We start from the raw sequence: 18,245 nt of genomic DNA, 5'->3' as shown, positions 1-18,245 counted from the left end.
CTTGAGTGATCACCTAATGTACAACAAGGAAGCTGAAATAAAGTAAAACCCCACTTTTTAAGAACTCCTAATATTACAAAGTCATTCTTAGCTTGTAGAACCAAGAAGCTGGAGGAGTTAGTGCTGCACAATGTGACTGATCAGTTATATTCTGTAGATGAAGAGCAGAGAGACAGTGGGTCAGGCTGTGGATTGTGCTAGAAGAAATGTTAGATGCTGAAAGGACTATAGTACCCCAAGTACCTACTCTCAATTCCAGAAACAATTTCCATTAAAATAAAAATATGCTGCACATCATTCACAAGTGTGTAATTGTCAGACTTTGGAAGTCTAGACATGAAATCTGATTCACAACTGAGACTCTCAAAAACTCAGTTTGCTGAGACTTATTTTTTGAGGCTTCTGGCTAAACAACTCCCAAAGGTAAAATTAATGAAACCAGGGATGAACATAGCTAATTTTACTACAATTTATACTCAAACACCAATAAAAAAAACCAGTAGTACCTAAAAAAAAAAAAAAAAAAGAAAAAAAAAAGGCCCTCTGATTTTGATAGTTTAACAGCAATGTGCTAAAAAGCTTTGCAGATAATTCCCACAAAATGAAAGAAGTGTAAGGATTTTTATAACTTTTGTGATGTTTAAGCATGCAGGAGCTGCTCTGCCTATGTGAAGTGATGGCAATAGCCCAAGAAACATGAACTGCCAACTGAGTATTTATGAGGCCAGAGAAAAACAGAAACATGTTAAAATAAACGAAAACGGAAAAGCTGTTTTGTCCTCCTGAATTTGCTAATTATTTCGTATTTGTATCTGAAGGATAAGAAGTAATGGTGGCTAAAATAAATATGCTATAAAAGCCCTGTAAAGATGGGAGTGGTTTTTGGCATAGGCTTTATTTTCTGAGATTGGTTTGGTTGGGCTTTTTTGTTTTGTTTTTAAATTCACTGTGTTTCTTGAATGGTACTTCTGCAGGGTCTCCTGCAGGATCTAGAACTTTACCAGTGTTTGTTGCACTATACCCCAGCTGGAGACTAAAATGTGCATGTCATTTGTGGGATACACAGGTATTGTAGGAACAAATTTCAGGAATTCATAACATTTTTTTCTGCTTCTAATTTTTTTTTTTATATTGGTCCTTGAGTCTGAATCAATATAAACATCAGAATGAAAATCAACCAACCACTTCTGAGTGTTTTTCATGCAGAAATTCCTTAAGAGGTATCATTTAGCCCTGCATGTGGTTACAATTGTTCTCACTTGTGGGAAAACCACACAATTCACGCTGAGGTACCTCTGAAAAAATTCCCACAGATTAAGCCTGCTCCCAAATTGCAGCATTTTTCTAATGACAAAGGAGAAATACATCCCTCCAAGAGTTCAGTTTAAATAGAGATGACATATTCCTGCTCAAAATTTAAAGGGCTATTTAAAGAGCTCGTATTAGAACCCTTGACATGAAACTCTTCTCAGTCTATCTGTTTCTTCTCTGATATCATCACCTTCTAGGCTTTCAGGTCATGTTTTTCCTGCTGTGAAAATTCAAATATAGTTTAAAACACATATATTGTTGCCTCCTTCTGTATGATTTCATGTAGTTTTTTAATGTATAGTTCAATGCTTCTGTAAGAAGGGAACTGAATAAGCTAAAAAAACTAAATCATCTTCTACTAACTGCAGATAAAAATATATCCTACCTTGCATTTAATTATTAAATCAGCCATAATTTTAAGAAAAATTATGCCTCTACTCTGAAATTATCTTTTTCTTTGACAGACTGTTACAGAAAAGCACAAAATGAATGTACCCGAAACCATGAATGAAGTTCTTGATATGTCTGATGATGAAGGTATTAAATTAAAAATCCTGGTTTTTTTCAGTCTTCCATTGTTTTAAGAAATGTTTGTATAAAAATAACCAAAACAACAAGCAAGCAGTATTTGTTTGATTGGGTCTTTGCACATTTGTTATTATTTTACATTGGTTGTTTTGTTGACTCATTGATAGTCTATGCTTTTATTTAATTATTTTGTTTATTTAAATCATGCAGTTCGTAAAGCCAATGCCCCTGAAATACTCAGCGATGCTGAATATTTGTCAGATGTTGAAGAAGGTACTTGTGCATTTTTTACTGCAGTGATATTTAACTTAAGCTTCTTCCTTTAATTCATCTTTCTGAAAATAAATCCTTTCAGATAATGTTCTTATTATCCCACTAACATTTTCTGCTTTACAATTAAGAACATTTTCTAACATTCTTTGAGCTAATGCTGTTTATTCTCTAATTTCTTCTAAATCTCTTACTCCCAATTTTTAATCAAATTGCCTCTGGTTTTGTCTTTTGCTGCTGCTTCTAAAAAGTGGATAATTGTTTTATTATTGTAACTGAAAAATAAAATATCAGACAAAATGGCCAAATATCAAAACACTTTGGAAGAAATAACTGATAATGAAAGTGAGCAGCAGGAGAAATTATTTTGTTGTTGTTGTAATTTTAAATTCTGATGTGGATTAAGCTGGTTGATTAACATTGGTAGTGGAATTGGCCTAGAAAGAAGTACCTTCAGGATGGGGTTTTTGTGTTTTGTTTGGGTTTTTTTAATATATATAATATTTCAATCATGACGTTCAGCAAAACCGAATGGGACTACTCTTGTCCTGAATAAAGAAGATGCTGGGTCGGACTCAACACACTGGTGTTTGTTAGTGTTAAGGAAGTAATTTGTAGCTGAGATTTCATCTGTATCATCCTGCAAAGTGATGTGAAATCTGAGAGTGGCTATAAACCCCTCTCTTCAGTGCCTCTTTGGAAGTCTCCTGAGCTATTTGTGCTAGCAGCCACGCCATCCTAGCATTACTCCTTGGTGCTGGGCAGGCTTGATACGGCTTCTGTGGTCCCCAAGTATTTAAAACTACTTTAGGAACTCGTTCCCTCCCCTATATTAGCATCCCCTGTTAGATCAGACCTCTCCTGGTTTCTTTGTGCAGGAGTCTGTGTGAGTTTCACCATGAACTGCAGGTTGCCAGAGGCCACAGCAGGATTAGGTTCCCAGGTGACATTCAGAAAAAGGAAGGTCTTCAGTTGAGGAAGAGAACAGCAGTGACCTGAAGGCTTTTTTGTGTGTCCCAATTCACTTGCATTAGAGCTGCAGTTTTTTCCTCTTGAGTAGGAAAAAAAGTGACTGCGTTCAGTTTTCTTCTGTGTGTTTAATATTTCTTCTTCCTTTTTGATAGGTTTGCTTTAAAATTTTATGGCATTTAAACAGTAAGGTGGAAAAGCTACTTAGCTGTGTTCATTGTGTACAGCTCTTGTTTAATTAATGCATTGTGGCTTTTGGTTTGTTTCCAGTTTGTCATTGTGTTCCCTTTGCTGCAATTGGCAAGTGGACAGTGTTCTTACCTGGCACCTGAGTGTTACAAGTAACTCTTAGGCTGTTGCACTGCTCAAAATGCTGTATTGTTTTAACTGACAGGAACGTTGACGCATAGCAGTGTTAGTTAACAGAGCAGTAACTATTGTCCTGTCCCTCTGCACAGCATGCAGCAAGGGACAGATTAGAAGCACTTGTTTATGGAATGTGAATATTAGAACCAATGATGTAAAATGTGTCTTCCAATATATGGGATCATTTGTTAAGGCCAAATACAAAGCCTGCAGGGGTGTGTGTGATCTGAGAAACATTTTTATAGTAACTAACTAAAAAACCAGACAAACAAAAAAATTGAGAATGCAGGTAGTATGATTAATTTCCTGCCTAGAGATTATTCTGCATCCATGTTGTTATTAGGATAGCTAAGAGGCTTGCTTATGTATAACAGGGTAATTTTCAAACCTAACACTGAAAGAGAGCTCTCAAATCACATAATTAATATAATGTTATTAATCTATGCTGAAGCTTTCCAGTATGCAAGGCATGCGATGACTTACGGGCTTTGAGGTAGTAACCACTGGCCTCTCTCTTCCCTGACTTGCATATACCAATATATATACTTGCATATACCACCCCCACAACTCCTCAGTGCTTGCTAGAGTATTTACGTGCAATTCATCCACTTCTGCCAGTAGAAATAAATGTGGTAATGCACTCTGACAAATTTCAGAGCTGGGTTACTGATTTCCAAGTGAGAAAAGGGCACAAATTTGCCACACAAATCCAAGCTGTCCCTCACTTGGCTAATGTTCATGTTATCAGCCAAAATTCTTCAGTGAGAGAAACTTGTTTAATGATTTCTTGATATTCCACAATCCTCAGGGTTCTCTCATAAGAGAATTGAAGGCTCGAAATGTAGATTCTCAGAGCTCAGACAAAAATCAGGAAACTGCTCCTTTGTGTGTCTTGCTGTGCCCACCAAATAAGTATGTACATGGATACTATGTAATTTCTCTTCCCTGCTAAGGACAGTTTGGTTTGGAGTCAGACTGGTTGAGAGAGGAGACCTTTTCCTAGAGAGCTCTGGCAATTCTGCCCAAATGAGGTTAAGTGCTGGGAAACTGCTACACTCCAAAAACAGAAATAGTGTTGTTTTTTTTTAAAAAAATGTGAAGATGACTCTGTGGGCTCATCTTCATATGTAGCAGAAAGTTGGTAGAAGAATATACAACAATTCTGATGCACACTGAACATGTGCTCTGCCTTTATTTTTAAAGAGATTGCAAAACTTATAAATGTGAAACCTAAGACTACAAGAACCAGGTCTTTCCTCTTACTGTCTCAGGGTGTGTGCCCACACCCTGCACAGCTGCTGGGAGCCCCAGTGGTGTGCCCATGGCCACAGGGCTGGTGGGGAGCCAGGAATCAGCCATGCTGAAGCACAGCTCCAGACATCTGCAGGAGGCCTGGAGGGAACCTCCTGGCATGCTTGGCCTAGGAGCATTCCTTCAGGCAAGAGCAAGAGCTGTAATCTGCTGGAGGAAGCTGAAGCCCTGCCACAACCTAGCAGTGAGCTCTGTCACAACAGTCTCCCTCAAAATCTGTCACTGCTGTCTCAGAGGGGAAGGGACAGTAAGCAATGGAAGCTGGTACAAAGAGTGGTGTGAGACTATGTGAGCAGTGAAGAGAATAAAATAATTCAGGTATTGAGAATTAAGTCAGTCACTGTCAAGAAACACTAATTGTTGATCTTTTATTGTTTTTTAATTTGGTCTTCAGTAGATAACAAACTTTTGGGTGTAAGTAAGGACACTGTTTTAAGCTCATTTAATGGAGATCCCTCTTAGTAGGACTAACTATCATGTTAATGAAACCCTGGCAGATTAGACAGATGTCCTAACAGCACATGAGTGCACACTGCCTGATCCTTGAGTAGGTGCTGAGGTACAACATTTTAAGTGCATTTAAGACAGGACAGAGAATCCCATTGGATAAAAGTCTGTTATTGATCATTTTATGAGGGTTTGATTAATCAATATTTTTACGCTCAGAGTTTTTTCAGTTTCTTTGTCTCCAGAAAATTTTACAGATTCATGGAAGTTTCAGTGGTTTGGTACTGGCTTTTCTCCAAACCAAAACCTTAGCTACTACTGGAAGCATCATGCTCTTCCCTGTGGCTTTATCTCTTCTGCCATCAGGCAGCTCTGGATGGGCTTTGACAAGGGAGTGGCAAAAGCTTTGGGGATCTTTAGCAAAACCAGCGACAAATGCCTATTTGGATCCCAGGCTATGATTAAGTTTTGTTTGGGATTTTCCCAAGACACATGATGCTTTCTCTCCTGCTGCCAGCCTGTATTTTGTCACTGGCCTTTAAAAAGAGCACTTACTCTGCACTCTCGGAATTCCCAGCAGTAGGAGACACACCAAGGTACCCAGAAAAATGGGGAAAACATGGGAAAAGGTGATGAGAGGTATGGAAAAGTTTATTGGAGAGAAAAGAGTAAATAGAGTAGGACTGTCTATCCCAGAAAAAAACAAACAAACAAACAAAAACAAAACAAAAAACCAAACCCAACAAAACTGAATGAGGAATAGACTAGATGTATAAAACAGCCGGTGGCAAGTTTGCAGTGATGCTTGCTTCCTCTCCAGAAGTGTATCAGTGAAATTGGCAAGAGGCAGTTCAGCTTAAATTGAAAGGGCTGCTCTTCCTGCAACAGCTATTGAATTGTGTGACTCCTTGGCACACCTTTGGTGGGGGGAATGCAAAAAGTTTCCATGAGTTCAAAATGTAATTGGAAGAATTTTAAAAGGTGGTGGTGGGGAAATAGCAGCTCATGACTATACTTCTTGTGGCTTTAGAAACGTGAGCTCAGATCACTGCCAGCTAGAAAAATGTCCTGGAGGACTTCCACTGTTTCATGTTCTTATATTTTTTTGGTGAAGTGTGGCTGCTGTCAGAGACAGGGTATACTAGGACTGATGGGCCTTGGCTTTGACCCAGCTTTGCTGTGCTTTCCTGGATTTTCAACAGTTTCCCATGCTTGTGATAGCTGTGTTTGCCCACTGGTGAGGAGGACATCATCTCTTTTTCCACATGTAAGATTATGAAGGGAAGAATGGCAACGGCAGCAAAGCAATACAGTATTCTCTATAGTGTTTTTTCCTCAGTGCGTTACTTCTTGGGCATTTCTCTGTCGTTTGTGTTCAATTATGAATTTTGCCTTCACTTTTTCCGTGGGATATTTCTCTGCAGGAATACAGTGTGCTGTGAGCAAACACTGTTGGTTACCTGAAACACAGAGGGTTAGGCTGTGGCACCTAATTAAACAGAGCAGGATTGCTGAAACGTGCACCACCCATTTTGCTCCAGCCTCCCACGATCACAAAACAATGTCTGGAATTCTTTGAAATTACCACTCCTAGATGCAGCTTTTCCTTTGATGAGAGCATTTCATCAGAGTAATCCTGCTCTGGCTGGATTAGCTGCAGAGCAGGATAACATCTAATGTATTTTGTAGCTCAACTGGGGTGGCTTTTTGCATTTTCCACCTTGATTTGACAAATGATGCTGCTAAAGAAAATGCCTCTTCTGTTCCTTACAGTGGCGCAGCGCTCGTCTTCAGGTGTTGCAAAGGCCGAAGTTTCCAAATGTTACTGGTCCAGTTAGTAGTTGGGACACTCTCTGGGCCGCTTCGTTCCCTCCCGAGCTGCAGCTTTTTTTCCCCAAGCACCTGAATTTTCTCTCTGGACACAAGTACCTCCTCACGCGGGGGGTGCGGGACGGGAGCGGGGGCAGCACCCAGACCTCGCCACTGGCACCCACGGAGCAGCTGTGGCTCATTCCGCGCCTGTCCCCAGGGGACCGGGCTCCTCCGGGCCCCCGCTCCTGTCCCCGGGGGTGGCCGCGGGGGCGGGGGGAGGGGCCGGGGGGAGGCACCGAGGGGAGGCACCGGGCCCAGCCCCGGCTGGGCGGGCGGAGCGCAGCGCCTGCCCCGCAGCCCCGCGCTCCCTGCTCAGCCCCGGTATCAAGTTACAGAAAAACTACACCCTCGCAGCACCCCTATTTACATACAAATAACTGGAGTGCCTGCATTTATGTCACCATTCAAGAGGCTTGCCAAGGGAGGCTGTAATCCAATCAGCAGAAGCTTTAAAAGGATGTCTGCAGAGTGTTAAAAGGAGATAGTTTTTTTTTTTTAAACTGTAGTTATTATTTTTTATTTTGTTTCATATTTGCAAAGAACTTTGATCTGAGTTGAGAGGACAAAGATACACATGTCCTAAAATACATACGAAGAGATCAAGATGTTAAGAAGATCTCAGTTGTTGTGTGGAAAGCGAATATGACCCACAGGGATTAGTTTGCTTGTGCTGGTTTGGAGATTAACTCTAAATCACTGCTTAAGGACTAATAGGACTAATAGGAATTCTGGAAACATCAGGGAAAAAATTCTTATAGACCAGACTGGTGAAAATGGCTTTCCAAAACAGTAAGACTTTTTAAAGTTTAATTTCATATGTAATGTTTCTGTTTCTGGTTGTGGTTTGTTTGTTTGTTTGTTTAATGCTTTCTGGTATATTACGAACATTTTAGCTTTTAAACTGTTACTTAAAATATTGGGTGTTTTGGGGCTTGAGGAGAAAGTTGCCTGTTTGCCGCTTGCAGAGCAGTCTCTGAAGGGGTATTTTTAGAATTGATTGTTAGTGTAAAACCAGAGCTCGCCTGTGGTTTCCTGAGTGAAGTGAATGGAAACTGGTCTAAACTCCATGAATGAAAGAGGGAAACGTATAGCTGGGGTTGCGAAGTCACTTACCTTCTAGAACGCGCTGCTAAAGTTCTCTTGTGCAACTTTACACACCTAAAACGCGCTCACAACAAAGGAGGAGAGCATGAATGCAGGCAAGGCATGCGCGTACGGGGAGCTCTGCTCTGTGATGGAGAGGGAACGGGGGGGGAAAAATCCTACAACCGCAAAAGGCATATTTTGGACTTGCTCTGTCAGTGCAGGAATGTAGTTTTGCATGATGTAATGGTATGCAAATACTCCCAGCGAGAGTGAGCTGCCCCGTTAACCCTTTGCGGCATCTGTCCTCTGATAAGATTTAACTTTCCTTCCTTTGGTGTTTTTTCTAAAAAAACCCTAATAACCTACTTGTCTGTCGATGTCCGCGTATCCCCGGTCTGGCGTTTCTCGGGGAGTCACCGCGGGGCTCGGGCGGGCCGCGCTGCCGGCTCCGCCGCCGGGCTTTGTTCTGCTCCGCGGGTCTGGGGCCGCCGCAGCCCTGCCCGCCCCCCTGCCGGGGCCGCCAAGGGGCTGCCTCATGGACTTACCTTCGGAAAATCAACCTGGGAGGGTGAAGCAGTTCATTTAAAAAAAAAAAAAAAAAGGCCATGCAAAAGTTCCTGAGTTATTGAGAAACACCTGGGGTGGAAGGCCGGCCTCTTCTTTTACTCAGCGTTCATTCAAGCTTGCTGCACTTTTCAGTACTGATGAGCACCCAGGCTGTCTTTCACCACAAGTGTTCTATTTTTATTTTTTTTTTATTTTGCATACAGATAGAATAACCTGGCTTTAGTTTGTCAGCTCGGGCGTCTTGGTAAAGAAAGCAAAAGTAAGTGCAATAGTGCAAAGTACAGAAGAACCCTTTAGCTTGCTTAAACGATTGGGCAATAGTATCCCTCATATAACTTTATTGGTTTTACGTCGAGGTGGAGTTTTGCTTCTTACATTTGCCCCCTATAAAATCATTTATCAGGCCTATTCAGAGGGTGGATGATTGACATCCTACATGAAAAGAGCCTTGGGGAAAGTGGGGGTGTCAGGATTGATTCCTGGTTGGAGAGCAGAGAAGGGCGTTATGACTTACTAAGCACACAAACATTTACAATACTTGTAGCTTCTGATTTCAGCCTGGCTTTTGTACTGGCAGGTGAGGATGCAATGACAGGTGATACGGACAAATACCTCGGACCCCAGGATCTGAAAGAGTTGGGAGATGATTCTTTGCCTGCTGAGGGATACATGGGCTTTAGCCTGGGAGCCCGCTCCGCCAGGTAATGTCTTTGCTGTTTCTCCTTGTTTGTGTGTCACCACAGTTGCCAGGTTTTTTACAAACCAAGCACACTCCTTCACACAAAGCTAGAGTCTGTTTCCAAACGAAGTAGAGGGGGGTGTACTTGTGTGTTACAGTAATACTGTGCCTTTAAAGTGTATGTTCATTGCAGTTTTGTTTCATATTCTTTATTCATGCTGGCTTCTTATGGCAGTGATACAGAAAACTAACTATTCACTTTTTCTGGTATCTGATCATGCTGTGACCATCTCCAAGGCACCTCTGTGCTAGTAGTTTGCAACTGGTCTAGAAACTGATCTAGAACTGCCAGCCAAAACAGTTTGCTTTTCACTACTACTGGTCAGATTGATAATCACATTAGAGTATTCCTTAATGGACTAATTTAGCTGAAGAATGTAAATGCCAGAAAAACTGAATTATGATCACTTTGCTATTTTGATGCTTTTATTTCTTTAAAGGTGCTAGTGAGTAATCCAACTGAGCTAGCTGATACTAAAGAAAAATGCTCCTAAAAATAAAAAAGCAGGTGTACCCTTAATTTGGTATAGGGTTCCATTTGACAGAGAGCAGATTCTGTGTTACAAGAAGCAGGGCAAAGTTTCTGTGAACCTGATGAAATATTGTAATCTTAATATCTGACTAATGTTGATTTCAACTCAAGTATTTCTAGATCTATATTTTAGATTTCATTTTTGAATCTTGCTAAAGCCTTGCAGCATGCATTGCTCAAAACAATTAAAGCTGTATGAGCAGAGATTATTTCCACAGTTGTGGATTTGCAGAGTATTTACTGACAGTTGAATCGTTCTGAAGCTAATAATTAAACTTCATAAGCTGGAGCCCTGAGGACTTTTTCCTATGCTGTAGTTTAAAGATCTGTTTTAAAAAGGGAGTTCATTGTCTGGCAGTGAATGGCAACTCCCATAAGGTAAAGCTTAGATGTCTACTCTTCAGTCTTGTTTGTTATGGTTGCGTTAGAAATGCAAGCATGCAGTGTAAATTTGCTCTTTAGCAGTGCCCAGCCATGATTTGCTTCACTTACAATTTTTAGGTAAGTTAAGAAGTGTTTAGGTGATAATACATTCATAAGGAATGCCAAAATGCTTTTAAATAGTCCAGTAGCTAGAAAATCAGCAAAACAGATCTAAAAGGAGAATCTTATGTCTTTGTAAACTTAATTAACAGAGCTGACATGCTGCTTCCAAACACAAGCTGGCGTGAGCGAGGTGATCATACAGCACTATCAGCCGTGGTCTGGTCTGAAGTAGCACAGTGGCGGTGGAGAGGGAGTGCACTTGGTGTACAGAGCTGGGCACAGGTTGACAGGACACCTTTTGCTCATTACAGTACTCTTCCTGCACATGTCTAAATTCTCACTGTGCAAGTGGGAGAGCAGAATTTCACAGGCAAGATATGTTAGGTAGATCTGAGGTTCAACCTCATGTTTTCTTTGAGAGAAATCGAATATCCCCATGCTTCTGATTTTAGCAGTGCCATTACTATTTGTTGCTGCGTAATTCATTTTTTTACGTTGTACATGTTATGCTCAGAGGAGACAAATACAGCCTTTTTCCTGCAAAGTATTTTATTTAGCAAAAAGCATTTTGTGGATGTACTGATTCTGAGTGTAACATTAAGAAATAAACACATGAAATATATAAGCCATCCAGCCATAACATCTTGCTTTTCCCGTCTGATTCTTTGCTTTCTGTTTCTCCTGTTTCTTTTCCACTGTAAATTGCTTTAGTCCAAAAGTCAGGTAAGAAGGCATGGCATCGTGTTACATCTTTCTGCTGCTGCCATTTCTCATCTCCATTTTATTCAGCATTAGAAAGTGACATGCTTTTATTTTTGGATGAGGGGGTGGGCTCAGCCTGGGAGAATATCCCTCTGTTATAACAAATATAGCTTGATTTCTTTATGTCATTTGTCATGTTAAAATCTGCTTAACATATGCCTACAGTGTGTAATTAAGATCCCAGTCCTCCTTCCAGCACAAGGAGGAACGTGTGCTAAGGGACTAGAAAAGTTTGATTAACAGCTACAAAATGCATGAAACTAGTTTTAGAGTTTTGAGTCTGAAAAGTTATTGCTAGTTCAGAAGTGTAATATGTTGTCGGATGTTGCTTTTTATTCACATTTTTATTACTTTGTTTTTTGTCACGTAGCAAGCATGTCTAGGCCTGCAGCATGTTTTTAGCACATACCATAATGTATCTTCCAGGGTTAAATGTAATGCACTCCTACGTTGATTTAATTGCAACATATTCAGAGTGTTCTTTGGTATTTTTAAATAGTCTAACATGCATAAAATAATCCCCAAAGCACTGGAATCTCTATTTAGTAATCAATAAGCAAATTTCTTTCTTCTCTCATTTCAAAATCATTGTCCTTTTTTTCTAACTTAAAGGAATAACTACTAAGGTGTTTATAACAAAGTCAAAAGTGGTTCAGCCACAAAGAGAACAACACGTAAAATTTGCTGTTAGTTAAACCTGCTTCAGCAATCTGAGCCTGTAGCCTACCCACAGCTCTCCTGGGACCTGCCCTCATGGGTCTCCTTTCAGGATTAGGGCATGAAGACATTTATCAAAGTTCATCTAAATGCTAGAATACACTGTTCTGGATTTATTCTAAAGCCATGGCAATACTGCCAAAGCAGTAAACATCTGTTGTGATTTTGCTTATGTATATTGTAGGAAAGGAGATACTTAACTACAGTAAAATACTTTGTATTCAATTTATTCCCTTGTATTTATTTCACAGATTATGTACATTTTGCCATTTTATGCTGTCCCTGGAAGTTGCATGTATTAATTTTTTTGTTTTTATTTTTTGTTCATCTCATTGTCATCTGCACTTTCTATGATAACTGGTAAATACAACAGCCTCCGCTCCTTCAGTTCGGATAGGTCCTACACGCTGAACAGGAGCTCTTATGCCCGAGACAGCATGATGATTGAAGAACTGCTGGTACCAGCAAAGGATCAGGTACGTTCTGCATCTCTGACACCAGGGCTTTGGGTCCCAAGGGATGACAGTCTGCAACCCTTGCAGAGACTATTGCTACTCTCTTAACTATTGAAAGATGCGAAGAAAGGAGCTGAGAGAGAGAAATGGTGGGTTTACCACACTGTGGTTTTTATGCTGCAAGAGACATGGTGGTAGAGTTCCAAACCAGAAAGAGTTTTTAAGGCATCAGTTATATTTCTGAGTAAGAGGTTGTCCACAGAAGTCAGTGGGAGCATCTGTGAGCTTAATATTACGTGCATCCTCAATGAGCTTTGGTAAGCTGTGAGCAGGGTGTTTTACACTGAGCAACCTTTTGCTGTATAGCCCAGGATTATGTTCCCCCTTTCTAGCTGCATGGAGAGGACTCCAACTGCTGTCCTTTTTTTTTTTTTTTTTTTTTTTTTCCTTTTTTTCCCCACCCTTGGGAATAATTTGGCCTTTTAAAGATTAAGTTATTATGCACTAACCAGTTCGTGTACCTTCCAAACATTTGTGCATTGACTAATACAACAAAAGCAGAATCTTTTGCTCTGATTAGTGTTGGAAAGTCTTCCTAAAAGCTGATGCTGGAGGTTGTAGGGTGTACTGCATGCTCTGTTTGTGAGTTCCTCAGCATTTTGCTTGGTAGACTGCTTCAGGTTTTCAAATCTAACTGAATTTCTTAAGAGTTTCTTGATACACAGAAGCCAGAGATCTGCTTGGAAGTTGAATAAAAATTTAGATTAAAAATCTTTTCCACTCCACAGTCCTTTAATTCCCAAGTATTGTTCATGTCTTGGAAGAGAGTAACGTGGATTGTAATGAAACAAAGGTTTTCTGTATCTCTCAGCAGCAGCAAGTATTCCTGCACCTGGGGTTATTGATCTCAGAGGATGCTTTCATGGGGGGAGAGGACCCAAAGAGCAGGACTCAGGCATTTTAAACCTTGATTGTATTAGTCTGTGAATTCTAGTGAAGTACAAATTCTTCAGTTTTACTACAGCTTTTGCACAGTTTTGGTAACATTATGACAATGGCAGAGACTGGATTCTCTCTTTAGCAATTGAATTATTAATAGGTTCTTGTTTTCAAGTGAAATGCTGTAAACTTCCAATAACCTTGATTTGCAACAGCCAGCTAGGGAGAATTTCTGAACATTGCTTAGAAGTAATTTTGTTGCTTTTGTTTGTTTTTTAAGTTAGAAAATAAACTCTGCGACTTCTGCCACTAGGAACAAGAAATTATTTTCAGGGCTGAGGACCTAGAGTTACGTTGACACTTCCTACTCCTAATCCTTCACTAAGTTTTCTTGGTATGATGGAAATTTCACAGGAGAGGAATGCCTTTAAGTCTGAGAACATAATACATCATTTTATGATTCTGGCTGTTTTTGTGATTACCATCAAAGTAGATGGCATTGATTTAGCAACTATGGAGCACTTGATCAAATAGCAAAACTTAAAACTAGCACTATGCTGAATAACTCCTAAAGAACATTGTTCAAAGTGTGCACTGTTAACCTGTTTTGTATTGCAAAATTCCACTAGAAAAATATGAAGTACTTACTGTACATGGCTGTGTCGCAGTGACATGACTGTATGCACAGGAGCTCTACTTCAGGGCAAACTCTCCCCAGGATCACTGGGAGACTTGGGAGTGTAAGAAGAGTCAAATGAGGAAGGTTTGAAACTAGTCTTTACTGAACCTGACATGACACATTGGGCATTAGATAAGAGTTTTGAAGAATTCCTCAAGAAGTTGAGATATTGTCTCCATTGTTTGTACTCAGTGGTTTATTGATGACCCTGTTCAACTTCTTCTATGAAGACAGGCTGAGAGAGTTGTGGCTGTTCAGCCTGGAGAAGAGAAGACCTTATAGCAGCCTTCCAGTGCCTGAAGGGGCTGCAGGAAAGCTAGGGAGGGACTTTTTAGCAGAGTGTGTAGTGACAGGATGAGGGGTAATGGATTAAAGCTGGAGGAGGGGAGATTTAGGTTAGACATAAGGAAAAAATTCTTTAGTGTCAGGGTGGTGAGACACTGGAACAGCTTTCCCAGGGAAGCTGTGGAAGCCTCATCCCTGGAAACATTCAAGGCCAGGCTGGATGGGGCCCTGAGCAACCTGGTCTAGTGGGAGGTGTCCCTGCCCATGCAGGGGGGTTGGAACTAGATGAACCTTAAGGTCCCTTCCAACTCAAACCACTCTATGATTCTATAAGCACAGAAGTCTGAGTCCAGGCCATACTGTGCCTCATAACCTGGTTGGAGCAAAGTTAAAATTTCTATGTCCTGATGCATTACCATGGATACAGCAACTCAGACAAAATCCAACTGACTTTCTCCATGGAAGACTTTACATCAGGCTCTGAATTTAATCGGCCAAAGGCAGGATGAATCAGGCTGTCTGTTACATAGCAGCTTGCTGAATCTCTTCTTGTCTGGATAAATTCATCTGGGAGGAAGCATAAATTCTTCTGTTTGCTGAACTCCGAATATTACACAGCCTAGGTCCTCAGTTATGCAATCAGCAGACCTATCAGTGGTTTTCACACATACATTTGCATCTAACAATGCCACTCCCTTCAGCAATGCATATTAAATCTCCCATAGTCCAGGCAGGGAACACTGGGGCCTGACCAAACACAGGATGAATCCTGTGATTTGGTGTCACTGATGGTGTAACATCATCTGAACTGCTTATATTGCAACTTATATAGGAAGATTTTTTTTGCCTGCCTGGAAAATACAGCACCTTGACAGACTGACAAAATTAGATCAACAGATGTGTGCTGTGTGTAAGATGCATGTGCCTGGGTATTAGCTTTTCCTGCTTTTCCCTGCCAAAATTATTGGCTGCAGTCTTTGTGCTTTTGCTGGCTGTTAATGTGTCTGAAAGATCTACTCCGGCGCACTTGTCAGAGGCATGCATCAAAAATACAGTTACCTGATACTGTATCTCAGGAATGGACCAAGGAACCCAATGTATGCATGTAAGCAACTTGGTGAGCATAGTAGCATCTCTATCTAGCAAAGATTACTTTAGAGTGGTGATATTTCCTTGGAAAGTGTGACCCTAGGTTTTGTTTTCCATATTACACTGCTGAAGGAACTTTAGCATTTTTCATCTGTCACAGCAAGCATGATGCCACGTTTCCTTGTTGCCATGTGTGCCCTGGTGCATGCCTGGGCCTCAGTGCAGTGACACTGTTATGGCTTAGCTGGCATTTGAATGACAAACACTAAATGATGTTGTTCTTTTTATGGCACTTCTTCTGTTTCTTTTTGTTTTGTCCTATTTTGATGATAATGTTAAATCACTGAGCAAAGGAGTACTTTTGTTTATTTAAATTTTTACAACTTCTGAGACCAACTGTCTGGATCGCACACTGTTGTTGTCAAAAGTAAGAATGTACTCAGTATGAGCTCTTATTTGAAATAAAAGAAATGTCTAAAGAGAGTTTTTTGGACACCCCAGAGTGGTGGGAGGGTTGCAGGATCTAGCCAATAACAGATACTATCTGCTTGCTTACCTTATGTAAGCTTCTCAACAGAAGTATTTTTGTGTGTTTATGACAGACTTTGCCAGATTTACTGCTAATGCTGGTATTTCCATTCAATAGAATTCATTTGCACTAACTCTATGTGCCAGTACATGAAAAAAAAAAAATAGGTGGAAATAATAAAACTTACCTGTGTAGAAGTGTCTGCTTGGCTCAGGTTTGATTTGAACCCATAGAGTTTGACTTGAAAACAGCCTATGAGGTTTTGGTTTTAGTTTTGACAGACTCTGTTCTCTCTAGATGTATTTGCCTTTAAGCAGAAAACAACCTACTTTCAGGAAACACTGACATCTTTAACAACATCTTTGGTGAAGATAGTCTATGTGTAATGCATGACAGCTTCTTGACTTAGTTTTATTGACATGACTTCTGAGGGTGCATCTTAAATTGTTTAGAAGCTTTCGTATCACCCTGGAAATAGGGACATACAGTATTTTAAGATTTGATTTTAGTTTCCTAGGGAAAAAAGAGGCAGAAAAAAAAAAGACCATTTTACTAGAATGGCTTTGCTGCACAGCTAAGAGGATTTCTGGTGTGAGGCCTTGTTGCAGGGTGAGTGTGCATGCGCATGTCCATGGGCTGCCCAGAACAACATTACATCTCAATGTCTGTCAGATGGGGCAGTTAATTATAGCACAAGTGTGCCAGCACTTCACAGGGTTAAAGCTATTTTTATAGAGATGAGCAGGGACAGTGGCACTCCAGAAAACAGTGTTCCTTTGGTTGTAGGGGTATAAAGACAAACTAAACACTGCAAGCTTGGTCATGCATTCACAGCTTCAGTGAACTCTCAGCGAAGTTATTCACAGGTTCTGCTTGAATAAGGATCTGTCCAATGGCATTTTCTGTGGGGGAATATTACACTGCCTGCCTATATGGTTTATGATTGCAGTGCAAATGGTAATGTTGGTTTCTTTTCAATCTTTTTAAGATCTAAGTAAAGTTTGGAGAGAGACATACTTGTAACTGAAGGAAGTGGGAGAAGCAGGCAAAAAGAGTGTTTGAAGATATGTAAGATTAATTTGTCTGTGGATTCCACATTTCTGTTGTGGGATTTCCAGTAATTTAGCACCTGTGATATCAGCACTGTTAACCAGAAAGGGGCCAGATCTAAATTTAATAGAATTAGATTACCAAGTTTGTACTTAAGACAAGTGTTTTTAACGTTAATTTTAATTTATTTTTTTTTTTAAATTATATTTTTAAGCACCTGACGTTTCAAAGGGAGTTTGATTCTGATTCACTCAGACACTATAGCTGGGCTGCAGACACCTTGGACAATGTTAACCTCGTTTCAAGTCCCATCCATTCCGGGTAGGTCACTTAACAGATTTCCTTTATCTTTAAATGTGGAAGTGTATTGTTAGCTGAAGAATACAGCCTGCTCTAACAGCTGATAACATGCCTGTTCCTGCTCCAGTTGAAGCCAGTGGCAACATTCACACTGACTTCAATGAGGATGCTTAATAACAGGAGTCATTCTAAATTCTTGCATATCAAACCAAAAACTTACTTCTTCACTTAATTTTTTGAATGCCAGAACTTTGTAATCCCACAGCCTTCTCTTTAATAGTCCTGTTTTACTTTTTCTGTTGCTTATGCTGCACTTTTAAATGTTATAAGGTGACTTTGTTTAAATTGCATTAAATTACTTGGAATATGAGAGATATACTGTTATGTTTTCTGTTCTTTCATAGAGGAAAAAATTGGGGCTTTAATTTAACCTATTATTTATACCTCAAAACTCCTGCCTGTTTTCCGGTATCTGTAGTATTTTAGTGCTACTATTCTTTTACTTGTGAGTCATCACTGTAGTTAGCTTCTCAACAGTACTACATAGACTTGATTTAAATGCAATAGTAGTAAAGTTTGAATGTGGTTTGTAAACATTTACAAATGTGTAATTGAAAGGAATAATTGCATATGAGATTGTCTAGTATAAATATTTGTTTAATTTTCAACATCAGGACATAAAATTTTGTACCCTATTTAATTTACTTCTCCATTTTGTGACTAGTTAATTCTTATAATGAAAATGAGTGCAGCACATACTTAAAGATTTCAGCTCCAAACCAGCAGCAAGTCCCACAAATCTAAAGCTACAGTCTCACAATACATGTAAACACCTGCTTCTGCTGAACAGATCTATACATGGGGGATTTTTGGGACTTGAGCTGATAAAATGCTGCATATGGTCAGTGACAAAAATGAAATGTCAAGAGTTGCAAAATGAAAACCTGAAGTCTGTT

General features: G+C 40.0%; 1 protein-coding gene across 1 annotated transcript in view; it reads left to right on the top strand.

Moving 5' to 3' along the window:
- The window catches only part of ANK3 (ankyrin 3), a 202,309-nt gene that overhangs the window by 121,088 nt on the left and 62,976 nt on the right, over positions 1-18,245 (top strand). Inside the window, exons 23-27 of the mRNA XM_051619726.1 lie at positions 1,776-1,848; positions 2,050-2,112; positions 9,305-9,428; positions 12,337-12,439; positions 17,204-17,310. Coding sequence (XP_051475686.1) covers positions 1,776-1,848; positions 2,050-2,112; positions 9,305-9,428; positions 12,337-12,439; positions 17,204-17,310 — 470 coding nt within the window. The remainder of the gene's footprint in view (positions 1-1,775; positions 1,849-2,049; positions 2,113-9,304; positions 9,429-12,336; positions 12,440-17,203; positions 17,311-18,245) is intronic.

This window comes from Apus apus, chromosome 4 (assembly GCF_020740795.1).
Source record: "Apus apus isolate bApuApu2 chromosome 4, bApuApu2.pri.cur, whole genome shotgun sequence".
Classification (NCBI taxonomy): Eukaryota; Metazoa; Chordata; class Aves; order Apodiformes; family Apodidae; genus Apus; species Apus apus.
Note: the sequence above shows the minus strand (reverse complement) of the source record. Positions and strands in the feature narration are given on the sequence as shown.